This window comes from Notolabrus celidotus, chromosome 12 (genome assembly GCF_009762535.1).
Source record: "Notolabrus celidotus isolate fNotCel1 chromosome 12, fNotCel1.pri, whole genome shotgun sequence".
Classification (NCBI taxonomy): Eukaryota; Metazoa; Chordata; class Actinopteri; order Labriformes; family Labridae; genus Notolabrus; species Notolabrus celidotus.
The window spans coordinates 20,430,060-20,443,284 of record NC_048283.1 but is presented as its reverse complement, the minus strand read 5'-3'; the positions used below and the strand labels follow the sequence as shown (position 1 = coordinate 20,443,284).

Genomic DNA, 13,225 nt, shown 5'->3' with positions numbered 1-13,225 from the left:
ATCGTTAGCATAGTGGCACAAACAGTTGGAGCTGCGGATCCATATTCACACTGTGTTTCTGTGTGCGTGTGAAGGCGGGCCAGCCAATCCAGTGAGACCGCGTGCCGTACTTAAACACAGCAGCGGAACGGCGGCAGGTGTCTCTGCTGACTTTCAGCAGGCTCAAACGGATGGGTCTCCTGGGAGCTTTAATGGAGTTTTGATTGTTTAACATCCATTTTTACAAAAAGCACAGTGAAAGAGTGGCACATTTTTCTCCCAGGAAGTGTGTTTGCTTCATGTCAGCGAGCACAGAACCATATGGTCTTGGGAAAGAGTTAAATAAGTTATGAGGCGCAGCTGACTCTTCCTCTTAGAAGGCACATTTATGGAGGGAAAAAATAATATTTTCACACATGTCAGCGTCGTCCGTTCTCTCAGCGAGTGCCATGAGAACAAGAGAGTGAGCAGACCGGTTCATGGGAGTCTGCTGTCTGTTGTACTCACTTCTCTTCACGCCTACAGTGAAAGTTCTACTTCTCCTCTGCAGAAGCATACTGTTATCAGCCATGAGCAGCATCCTCTGAACTGTACTTGTTTTAAAGCTGTTATGATATGTCATATTTCATGAGTGTCTTACACCTACAGTCATGAATATCTAAACTCTAAGTGATGTTTCATTTTCATTGACATCATGCTCTCTTTCTTTCTGCCAGCAGCCACCCAAGCAGCCTACTTCTCCCAGCAGCCCCAGGACCAGGTGGTCGTAGCAGGCCAGTCGGTGACTCTGCCTTGTGTTATTGTGGGGTATCGGGGAATGGTACAATGGACCAAAGATGGCCTGGCACTGGGTGGAGAGCGAGATCTGCCAGGTATTATCGGTTTTTCTCTCCCTCTCTTGCTGTCTGTGTGTTTATCGCTTCCTCTCTCTGCCTTGCTCCGATCAATGCCAGGTCTCATTAGAAACCAAGTCTCCCCCTGTCAAACGTTAGAGTTTTACGCAAATTAATGTTTAGAGAACAATGTACCACAGACAGGTCTGCTACAGCAGCACACACAGAACTTTAATTTGTTGCTTAGCATTTTAAGGGCCTTGTAGGAAGGTAGATAATCAATTGGCTTTTGTCATGCACTGACATTTAAATGTGTGGCAGACTAGAGAGAAGGTGGAGAGGCTTCCTCTTGACCTTAGCCACCCTATCTTTATTGCGTCTGTATTTAAAGGACACAGTCCTCATGCAGCAGCCTTCTCACGTGTTGCATTTCAAGCCTCACGCTGCTCCGCTAACACAACGGCTCAATTCCCGGCCCAGTGAGGTGCTGCTTTGCTTTCATTTGTGTCTTGCCACGTTTCTCTCGCCTTTTGTTCACGGCACAAGTCTGTTCATTTTATAGTCCTTTCATTACATGTTTGTTGTCACTCTGTTTGTTTGTCTCTGACTCTATTCTCTGTGCTGGCTTCACGCAGGCTGGACTCGCTATTCCTTAATGGGCGACCCGCTATCAGGCGAGCACAGCTTGCTGATCGATTCGGCAGACTTGGCGGATGATGCGGTGTATGAGTGTCAGGCTACACAGGCAGGACTGCGCTCCCACCGTGCCAAGCTCACTGTACTAGGTAAGATACACAGCTCGTGCATGATCCCTGCAGCCGGTGCTCGTGCCAAGGCCTGCAAGCTGGCGGCCTGGGAACAAACGGGTGGGGTGGCGGGGGAGTGTCTTCACCACACAACACAGACACATGTCAACTAATATATGTACAAATAACACTCATACAATGCACACAGAAAGATAATCACATTCAGACTCATCATGAAGAAATAAAAAATACATCAAAACACTCTTCAGGTGATTTGCAATTCATAAAACAAACTCTGATTACCCCTCACAGATAACCCCATAGCAAATCTAGTTTTCTGGTGAAAAAATCATGTCCTGAATGTATAATTCAAACCAAGCAAAGCTCAGCCAAGAGATTCAACTTGAAAAAAAGGGAAAAGGAAAGCCCTCTGCTCTCAGTGGCAGTAATCAAGACTGTGGACGTCTGAGATAATGTGATTGCTGCAGTCACAAATGACTTGCGTAGTGGCTTGAAAGTCAGGGTCTGCACAGTTAGCACATTTTACAGTGAGCTACAACATTTGTCAACTGCAAGGCGGTTTTTACATTAACATGATGTGAGTGATCTACTTCTTCCCACAGACGTTTAAGGGGGCAGTGAAGGGGGGAAGGGGGGGTGGGCAAGTAAGGAAAGAGGAGGAGGGCCAGGTCTCTTGGGGGTTGGTATCGGCAAAGCACTGCTGGCATCTGGTGGCATTCAAAGGAATATCACTCAATTATTTGTCCTGTCAACTGTCCGTATACCCACCAATAAGCTAACTATGATACAGAATTAGTGAGAAACTAAAGGGTAACAATTAAAAAGCTATGGGGCTTCAGCGTATCCCTCGGCACAATAAGGAGCTTTCTCCTCGTATCCGTGGGTTGTCCTTGAATCTGTTACCACTGAGCTGTGAATTCTGAGTTCACTGAGGCAGGGTGACAGGCGCTACTAGGCTGCCATGAAAAGGCAAGCAGATTGAGATCACGCTATGTCAGAACATTTCATCTAAATGAATAGACTCAGAGAGCTCACCTGTGTTCATCAGCCCACCGCTCCGTGTCTAGTGTCACTGTCAGAGTGGTACAAAGCAGCGCGGTCATCACATGCCCACACACAGCCTTAACGATGTCTGTGTGGAGGCAGCACAGAAAGTTGATGATACTGCTTTTCTACATTAAAAAGCACTCTGAAACATCCAGGCTTATGATTTATGACCATTATGTGCAATTTATAAACACATAAACATACTGAATGAAGTCAGGTGCACCACTGAGGCACCTGCTGTAGGTTTTCCACTCAAGTTTAGGTGTGGACATAAGGGGTTTTAAAGTGAGAAGGGGCCTTTTTTCTGCTCTTGTGCAGGTGTGTGCACATGCCTCTGTGTGTGTATGTGTAAATCAATGTGGCCAGATGAGACCAAAGCAATCCTGCACAGTCAAAGGAGTCAACGGCGGGAGTGCAGTCAGGGGAATCGGCATGGAAATTAAAATCACCTAGCACTCGGATTCCATTAGTGTCCGTGGCGCGGCAGCGGAAGGACCTCTGACAATTCAGATACACACAGTGAAATTGGTTCGGTGGAGGGAGCGAGAAAGGCCAGCATAAACCCCATGTTTACGCCTTCTCTTATTGGTTGGGGAGATAGACGCCTTCATCAGGGGTGGCACGCTTGGCTTGCCAGTGGTGCGTGCGAAACCATGCAAATAAATGAACAAATAAGCAATTCAGTTGAAACATCACTCTGCAACAATAAGAGCAAATAGAGTAATAATGCAAGTCCCAAGGAAGGAAATAAATAAGGTTGAGTGTGTGTTTTTTCTAAATGACAACTGTTCTTGCTATTTTCTTGGGTCTGAAACTACACCTTGCTAAACAGACACATGGCCTTAAGAAGATGTTGTTTGCCTCTTTTGCTACTGCGATATATTGATGCTGAGCTAAGAGCAGAAGCAAACTCAATATCAGAACGACTTCTTTGTGGCTCTGTTCCGGCCCCGGAGCTGTAATGAGATTTTTTGTTTTGAGTGGTATGTTTGCTCTGCTTTACAGTTCCTCCTTCAGACCCTATGGTGGAGGGCGGCCCGGTTGTTCGTCTTAAGGCCCACACACCGCACAACCTTACCTGCAGAGCCTCAGGAGCCAAACCTGCTGCTGAGATCACCTGGTACAGAGATGGAGAGGTCATGGAGACGGCGATTTATTCCAAGGTACAGTGAGAACAGATCCTTTGCAGAACACTATCGTTCAATCACAAACACCCACATGAAACACACAAAGCAAAACAGGAGACAAATGCAAAGCTATTCAAAAGAGGAATATTTTCATTTAGAGTATGGTAGTCTTTCTCTTTCTTGTGCATATCTCTCTCTATTTTCATCTTCTTTCTTTCTTTCGATGACTTCACAGCTTTTCCCTATCACCACCCTTTTCTTGTGCGATTTGTCCGCTCACTCTCTGCAGTCCCCCTCCCATTTTCACTCACGCCTGACCCCCCACCCACTCCCACCCCTCCTCCTCCCACTACTCTGCCTCCCCCCTCCTCCCCTCCTCCCCCCTCTCTGTCTCTCTAACCCCCTCCGCCCCCCCCTTTGCTCGCTAATGCAGCGACACTACAGCATAACTGGAGCATGCCAAAGCTCAGACAGGCATGAGTGTTTCATACAGTAGAGTTTCTGTGGAGGAGAAATCACCCACAACAATGCAGAAACACAATGGGGATGCGCCGGAGCGTAAGCTGGCCACGGCTGGGAAAGTGTCACATTTTTCATGCTCTCTGGCCACGCTAAACGACGCTAAACGCTACATTTAAGGAGGCGAGAGCCTGCAGTGGGAAGGGAGGGAGGAGATTCGGAGAGGGGAGGGAGGAGGGAGAGGAAAACAGGGATACGGGGCAAAAGAATATAGAGTGATGTAGTGAGATAGCTTTGTGAAAGACACTGAGATTTTACAACATTAAGTGAGTGAGGCTAGGGGGAAAGAGAAAGCTTTGTCCAAGTGAGGGCTGGTGACAGGGAGTGATGTGATTTGATCTAGCATAGAAATGCTTTTTGTATGTCTGGCTGAGGAAGTGAAGCCTGCGTCCATTGATTTGGCTGTCCAGGGAAAAGGCTCAGCCTGCCCTTGCTGTTTTATCAAAAACGTGTGACACTTTTTTCACACTGTCACCACCCAAAAAACACTCACACAGGCACCTTAGCTATCACAGGTTTTTCTCCCTGCCAGTGTGTGTGTGTGTGTGTGTGATGGAGGGAGAGAGGGAGGAAGTGAGAGAGAGCGGTGAGCCATATCCTCAGAATCTACACCTTTCCTCACTTAGGCGTATTGATTCCTGTGAGCAGTAAATAGATTTAAAAGATGATGACAAACAAGAGCGCTGACGGGGAACACTCAGAAATGTGGGAACAGCACAATATCCCCTGCTGCATCGTAAAATATATGATTTAACTGCCATGCCATAGAACAGGATGGCGATTTTAATGCCTCACACATGAAAAAAACAAGAGCTGCAGTGTCATACAGATATCCTAAAAAATGCCTTGCTTCTGTGACATTGAGCTGATGTTCCAATGAAGATTGTTATGGAGTCTCTAAACTGTTGTTTAGACCTTCAGCACCTTCTAACAGTGACTCTACTTTGTTTTCCAACTCCACAGGCACCGATGGAGGATGGGAAGAGGGAGACAGCCGTCAGTATGCTTCCAATCGTCCCCGAGGACAGCGATTCTGGACGCACCTACACCTGCAGGGTTCTTAACCCTGCTGCCCCCGCTGGGCGACAGACATCGGTTACAATCAATGTCCAGCGTAAGTGTCCTGGCACCAGTTCACCCAAAATATCCTTTTGGCTCTGAAGCAGAGTGCTTCCTTGCACAGAAATCTGTAGCAACACATTTAGTTTTGATGCAATCTTAAAAGGTGAAATAGGATTACTAAATCCATTAAACCCTAAGTCCAACAGTTTCATGTTAGTAACTTAAAGGTTTGTCCTCCTTACAGACCCTCCTTCAGTGACTCTATCAGTCCAGCCTCAGACTGTGACCGAGGGAGCCAAGGTTCTCTTCATCTGCGCTGCTTCGGCCAACCCTGAAATCACCGGATACAGGTATCTATCCTCTGTTTAATCTCGATTTTTCACTCCTTCCACCATGCGCATAGAGCTGTTGAGTATGAAAACCAGGCAGACCAAAGCAGTACCAGCGTGATAGTCTTCCATAGACTCACTGGATTAAATGAGCGGCTTGATTGGCAGCATTTGATTGTGATTGGCATAAGTCATGAATCAGCTAATAGCCACTTTGACACGCATGGCGAGGTACTCTCCCTGAACGAATTCAGCTGTATAATGTGATTATTCGTCTATTCCAGGTGGTCAAAAGGAGGAGTTCCCATCTCTGAAGCAAACGGTGACAGCCTGGAGGTGACTGTGGACTACTCCTACTTCACAGACCCGGTCTCTTGCGAGGTGTCCAACTCTGTGGGCAGCACCAATGTCAGCACCCTGGTCGATGTCCAATGTGAGTTTAACTGTAGCGTAACAGGCTTTACCGTGTGGATGTTTTCTCTTCTTGTTGTTGTTTAAAAATCTCCTTCCTATTGATTGTAACCGGCTGTCTGTGCTACTTCACCCTAGTTGGCCCCAGATTGCTGTCGGAGCCAAAGCCGATGACAGTGGATATAGGGATGGATGCAGCCTTCACTTGTGCCTGGACTGGAAACCCTCCTTTGACCCTAGCTTGGACCAAGCACGGCTCCAGCGTGGTAAGGCAGCAAACATTAGTCACAACTTTATCTCAGTTGGGAAGGTGAAGCTTCAACACCATCCTTCAACACCACCCCTCCAGAGAGAAACATTCACACATGGCCTTGAGGCATGAATCCTTCACACTTTGCCTCCCCCCCACACATTGGATTTTTTTCAGGCTGAATCTTCAACACCTCCTCTCTGCATGCTCCCCGAGGGCTGAAGCCTCTGGCAAAAACTGTCTGTCCACTGACTGATTCATAAGGCACCATCAGGCCACATGAAATACTGTTGTAATTCTTGGCCCAATCAATCAATCAATCAATCAATCAATCAATCAATCAATCAAGCAATCAAGCAATCAATATATCAATCAATATATCAATCCAGCAACCAGAGAGCCAAGGTGTGGTTGAAAATAACCAAATTACAACATGTGCTGCAACTTTTGGAGCCTCATTTTAGACATTAAAGAGGCCCGACCGCACTTAAGTGCCCATTTGCTCAAAGTTAATTTCATAGGTGAAACAAATGGGACATTTCCCCCTTCACTTTACATCATCCTGGTAAAAGTCTTTGAGCGTAAACACCATCAGTGGGGACATCCCACAGGAGCTTCTCTTCTAATATAATTTCTGAGGCGATGCTGGAGAAAAAAACACCCCCCTGGTAAAGAATGTGCCTGCGGGATGGCGTAAGCAATGCTGTCATCTCTAAGAGTGAATGCTTTCAGCCCCTCCGAGGGAACCGTGCAGGCATTTTTCTAATCCACCCACAGCCACTGTCCCCCCACACAGCCACGAGTAATGGATTAATTGGGTTACTCCATAAGTGTGTTGAAATAAAAATTGGAGAGAGTGATAGCAGGGGGGTGTAGAGATGGAGGAGGTGGAGAGAGGAGGGGTAAATGGATTAATCACAGCTTGATGGAATGACAGGATCAATGAGCTAAGGAGTGAGTGAGTGTAGCGGCTCAAAAAGGGCTGGGGCCCACTCACACCGGAGTGCTCTGTTCTGTCCCCACTGTTTAATTACAACAATCTCCCCAGCCGCACGGTCACTCGGCGGCGGCCGCAGTGCTTAACGCTGTGATTAAAGCTCTTCACAATGAAATTAAACTCAAACCAGCAGCATTTGTTACAATGGTCAGCCCACCTCTGCGCTGCCTCCACATTGAGTGGGCCACTGATAAAGCTTCCACTCTCCTTTTGTCTGCCCCTTTGCTCGTTTTCTGGCTCGTTCGCACTCTTACACACTTCTCACTTGTGTCCCTGACTTTCTCACTAGGTTCTCAGTAACGGTAACACCTTGCAGCTCAAGGCTGTTACCCAGGAGGACGCCGGAACATACACCTGCAAGGCCATTGTACCTCGGATTGGAGTTGCAGAAAGAGATGTCACTCTGACTGTTAATGGTGAGTGGATTCATGTCCATGAGTACAGCTTTGCTTGTGGTGATTTGGTCTGATCTGTTGAATGAGTAGCATCAAAATTGATATCTGACATTGTAGTATTGATCTGTAACTCAGAATATCCTTTTTCTCTTTCACACCAGGCCCTCCTATCATCGCAGCGGAAGCCACACAGCACGCCATCAAACACTCCAAGGGCAAGCTGGAATGTCGGGTGGAGAGCAGCCCACCGCCTGATAAAGTTGTAAGTGATCCTCTTATGTGCTTTTTGTGTCATTTTCTTGTGTGGGGGAGCTTACCACAGCAAGTTGCTCCGAGCCACACCCAAATTAGATGGCTCACTCAGTGTAGTTTTACCCCTGACCTCACCTTCACACCTTTACACCCTCACATCTCCACCTCACACGCTAACAAACACGTCCGCGCTCATATTCACAGCTGTAATTGCTGAGACATTGACTGGAGAGGATAGTGGAGTTGGAGGATCTGTGGGAGCCTGGCTTCCTGCAGGTTTCAGCCAAACCGCATTCAATTAGCGGCCCGAGAGGCATCACTCGGCTGACCCTGTTGAACTGCTGAACGTACGCTGGGCTGGGAGAGGATAATTAGGGTGTGAGGAGGAGTGAGAGACAGGTGCCCTGCTGGCCCTTGTGCTAGAGACAGAGGAGAGGAGCCTTATTTCATAGTGCAGATACCTAACCCTCCTTAGGCCTCACCTGCAGGGCAGACGTGGGAGGCAGCTTAAACATGAGCCTGTGAGCTGTGTCAGCTGTGGAGCACCGTGAGGGTCGGCACAAAAAAATGGAATGAAGTGAGAAGCTGATGTTCAGTCAGCGGCAGGCAAGGATCTGAGGATAAACAGCTGTACAGACCTCTGCTTTCAGAGATAGTTCATTTTTCAATTGTTACTTACACAGGGGTGCTTCAATGGGCTATCCTAGGGTGGTACCTGAAATCTGATTGGCCACCCCAGGTGCCACCTTATAGTTCCAAGTTGTGATTGGCTGTATGCCCAGACAGGGGCGGGACCTATGTTTAATGAAGTTATGTGGCTGCAGCAGGCTTGAAGAAGCTGTCTAACATGTTATTGTTAAACCTTTTCTGGTAGTTTATACATCTTTTTTTTGAGTTCTCAAAGAAATAGTAATGAAAGATCTGTTTTGTGCCACTCTGTTGTGTTTTTCCAAGTTTTAAAACGTAAACACAAGAACTAAACACTCCTAACCCCAAGACCTTTACATTTGTAATCAAAGTAGTTTTACATATTTTAGACATCAAAGGTAAATTAGGGCTATTCAAACATGTGCGTGCTCGTATAGACTTCATGCCTCTCCTGCATCACCCTAGATAAGTGTGGACACGTCCCCAAACTTACACCTTGTTGTCTGTTTCTCTTTTCTAACCCTCCCCTCAGGTGTGGACCTTTGGCGAAATGAGCCTGTCCTCCGGTTCCTCCGGCCGTTACTCAGTGCAGACAGTCACCAGCGACCATGGCGTTGTGTCCTCTCTGGTCCTGTCCGAGACGCTTGCGACGGACTTCCAGCTGCGCTACAACTGCACCGCCTGGAACCGCTTCGGCACTGGCACTGCCCTGGTCACTCTGAAGGAGCAAGGTATGCACTGACAAGACTAATAACCCCCACACCCACTAGAGCCCTATGCAGAAGAAGTAGTGAGACTCTCAATCCTCGCTGTGAAGGGGGCCAGATTAGGTGAAAGCTTCTCTCTTGCGCTTATCTTAATTATGCCGCCCCTAATCGATATGATTTAATCAGCAGATGGTTCCTTTAATGAATATGTTTGCCCCATACCATAGATATTGATTGGGGACAAAAGTCAATTAGAGGAAGCCCCATGTGTCTGTGGTTGGACTCATATTCTCTATCACTGTCCCAGAGCCAAGTTCAGCTGCTCTGGCTGCAGCCTCTTAAAGTGATCTTGGAATAAAGCAGTAGTACTCCTATACTGATGCTGCTCGTGGAAGCCTTTGTTGCAGCAGACACCAAAAATAAGGTCCTCGCCAGTAATTTACATCAACGTAGCAGAGAGGGGTCTCCAGAGAAATGGGCAGCGGTATCTCCTGGAATCTCTAATTAGATTACTGTCTGTTGCTTCATTGCATGTCAGGCCTTGTTACCCTTCTTTCAGAGAGATTAGAGACAATAGCCAGGCTGTGAGATGCCCGCTTGAGCATACACTAGCTGTGAGCAGGACAGGGCTTACTGCAGATGAATTTATATAGGCGCTGACGTCTCTGGGATTAGCAAGACAAATGAATGGATCTCTTTTCTCTTTTTTTTTTTGCTCTGATCTGCTCGATTTTGACGCTGACACTTATGCTCCACCATCCCCTATTTCATCCCTATCCTGACAACCATCTACCCCCCCCACACCACCACCCCACACCACCCCACCACACCACACCATACTTATCTTGTATTACTGTTCTTGTTACAGAAGCCCTGCCTATGCTGATAATTGTTGGTGGAGCTGTGGGTGGAGGCTGTGTCCTGCTCATCTGTGTCATCATTCTGGTCTCCCTGTGCTGCAGGCACACAGGCAAAGGTGAGCTCAACGGTCAGTATGAGCCAGAGGACCAACAGCCAAATCTTCACATAAAACACCTACACGTTTTTTTTTTCTTTCATTTGTGAGCTGAGACTGCAACAGTTTCACACCACTTCACCATGAGTTTTTGGTTATAGTTTTGAGGTCTGAAAACATAAAGTTAAGTTTCCTGTGCTTTCATCCCCATAGGTAAAAGGTGTACTCGTCTCTCCAAGAGTGACATCAGAGTTCAGATCGTTCACAGTGATCACAACGCTACACGTGGCAACGATGACGAGGAGGATGTCAAAGAGCCCATGGTAAATTTCTTGGTTCGTTTCTCTGCTTTAGTTATTTCTCATGAAGGCTCCACTCTAATGTATAAACTCAGACTTTGTGTTGGTCTTGTTCAAGTGAGGTCTTATTCATCATAGTAATTCTTCAGAAATGCTCGGTCTTCCCTCAGGCTCCGAACAGCAGCGAGTCCCCTGGGACGTCGCGCACAGAACACAGTGACCTCCTGGAAGAGGAAGACGACGAGAGATCAGACATCAAGGTATAACTTGAAGGAACTTATTTAAAGAAACACTCTACAATGATTAAATCCTTTTTTCCAATTCCGGACAACTCTGATAAAAAAATTAAGCGCTTTTTTTTCTTGTCCTCCACAAAGGACCCCACCAATGGCTACTACAACGTCCGAGGTCATGAAGACCGCAACATCCGCAGCAGTGGATTCTCTGAATATGTCCCCAATACTCGGCCAGTCTACACCCCGTCCCAGCTGCCCTCCCCCAGCCCCATTTATGGTCAGCACGGCACCCAGCCTCGCGTCTATGACTTCTCCCATCGATACGCCACCACCACAGCAGGCAGAACAGCATACGAACAGCAGCAGGCGGCAGCCCAGCAGCAGCAAGCAGCCCAGCCTGCCAGCATTTATCCCACTGATCCGGCCTACAGTGGCTCCGCCTACCTGCCTGCTACCTACGGTCGCGCCTTCACCAGCTACGTCAAGCCTGCCTCTTATGAAAAGGTGGATGCGTACGACCAATCAGATCAGGCCAGCAAAGTATCCAGCTCATCTCGCTTTTCTTATGCTTCCTCACAAGTGTCCTCGCAGCAGTCTGACTATGGACGGCCCTCACAGCGGATGCAGACGCATGTCTGATTGGACTAAAAGTGGGAAAATGAAGAGAACAGGAGCAGTGAGTAGATAGCCATTGTCACCACCACATGAAGGTGTGGCTGGACTAACATGAACTAAGACTTTCTTCACTCGCGGTCCTTCAAGGACACGTTGGACAGTATTCGGAGGGAGTCACGCGATTTGGGTTTTGGATTAACCATCCTTTCTTTGAGGTGATGGTTGGTGGGATCTACGGAAATGCTAAATGTGGAGCTTCTGAGCTTGAGGTTCAGCAGATTGTGATGTTCAAGTCAAACTAATGATTACAGTGTGATACCTCTTGAGGTTATCTCCACATGATGACCACCCAAACCTGGAGATATGTTGTCAGTTCAAGAGCCAATAGGAAAACAAGTCAAGTGTATCTCCTGAATTTGGGTGGCCAAAATGACTGGGGTAGCTGCTTACCTGCCTTCCAGAGTTTACTTTGTGTCAATGCTAAAATACTTTGAAAGAACAAATGACAAGCTGCGACATATTTGAGGAAAAAACAGCCTATTGTTGTCTGTCATTTGGTGTTTTGTTGGCATGCGAAAGGAATTCTAAGCACATTCGTGTCTCTATCATCAACATAAGACTGAGCTATCCACAGAGACAGACATGGACTGTTCTGCACAAAGGCTGGCTCTACTGACCAACAAGTGCTACAGGCACTGTACTATATGAAGAGTCTAATCAGCGTAGGAATACTTCTGGCCTGAGCTGTATTCCTGGAGCTTCTTCTGATTTTAACCCTAACATGTTGGACTTAGCAGTATTGCTTACAGGTGGGAAAAAGAAGGCGATATGAAGAGAATGTGTGTTTTAACCTTCATTGTAATGGAGGACTTTATGTTAACTGTGTGTTGTACCAAGAAGGACGAGGTGAGGCCATGGAAACCCAAAGATGGTGGTAAATTTAAAGGGTGAAAAAACAGGGGCGGAGGCTGAAAACGTGTGTCCTACCCCTGGTACTGTTTTCTGCTGTGATTACTGATTGTAAAATGACGAGTCGGCTTTTACCAGAACAATCAAAAAGTGGTGGTTTAGAAAGGTGGCAATCTTGAACTAGAAATAAACTTGAATGCGGCGTCAACTTCAGCAGGGGAAAGATGTTTTAGGCAGTCCTTATGTGGACCATCCACTCTCAAGTTTTACAAATCAATCAAATTGTCTCAATATGTTTACAAGAATCAGTACTACCCTGAAACACTAAGTATCTGTACAAATGGCTGAGCCCATACTTTCTCTCTGTTGCATGCAAATGATGTGTCTAGTGAAACTCTTCAGCGTTTATACTCATGTCCATTTCATGTTCGAGACATTCGTTTCAGCACCCGGCCCGGTCGCATTCCAACTCCTGGATGTTGCAGTATGGACGCCTGTACTGCCATTTGTCTACAAAGCTGTTTCCAGGCAGCCTGACAAGAGAACAAATGTCACTTAAAGTGAGGAGGCAAACATCATCGCTTGTCTTTATTTTTATATTTTATATAAGCCTTAATGTACAGCGTGTAAGCTGCTCTATTGTAAAGTATCTTTATATACATATGTATCTATCTTGGTTGATTTATTTTGGTCCACAGATTTTCCTCTCGAAGTTGTTCATCAATCATTGAATGCAGTTACTATGCTTTTTTTTGGAACACAACTAATTGCCATTTGTTTTATTCTTTTAATAATGTATTAAGAATTTTATTTGCTAAAAATGAGCTATCGTTGCTTGTACCTTTGTACACATATTTATATTTAAATAAAACCATTTCCGATAAAGAG

At 46.5% G+C, this 13,225-nt stretch overlaps 1 protein-coding gene across 6 annotated transcripts in view; it reads left to right on the top strand.

Moving 5' to 3' along the window:
- Positions 1-12,705, top strand: part of kirrel3l (kirre like nephrin family adhesion molecule 3, like) — an 81,684-nt gene extending 68,979 nt beyond the window's left edge. For 2 of the 6 annotated variants that reach the window (XM_034698068.1, XM_034698065.1), the window contains exons 2-15: positions 699-851; positions 1,448-1,597; positions 3,632-3,789; positions 5,236-5,386; positions 5,579-5,684; positions 5,948-6,096; positions 6,213-6,340; positions 7,611-7,737; positions 7,878-7,978; positions 9,149-9,347; positions 10,192-10,311; positions 10,492-10,601; positions 10,748-10,837; positions 10,955-12,705. In XM_034698068.1, the coding sequence (XP_034553959.1) occupies positions 797-851; positions 1,448-1,597; positions 3,632-3,789; positions 5,236-5,386; positions 5,579-5,684; positions 5,948-6,096; positions 6,213-6,340; positions 7,611-7,737; positions 7,878-7,978; positions 9,149-9,347; positions 10,192-10,311; positions 10,492-10,601; positions 10,748-10,837; positions 10,955-11,452 (2,142 nt within the window). In that variant the 5' untranslated portion in view covers positions 699-796 and the 3' untranslated portion in view covers positions 11,453-12,705. Of the gene's footprint in view, positions 1-695; positions 852-1,447; positions 1,598-3,631; positions 3,790-5,235; positions 5,387-5,578; positions 5,685-5,947; positions 6,097-6,212; positions 6,341-7,610; positions 7,738-7,877; positions 7,979-9,148; positions 9,348-10,191; positions 10,312-10,491; positions 10,602-10,747; positions 10,838-10,954 lie in introns of all 6 variants that reach the window. The other 4 variants (XM_034698067.1, XM_034698064.1, XM_034698069.1 and 1 more) reach the window with 3 other exon arrangements.
- Positions 12,706-13,225: the final 520 nt, after the last annotated feature.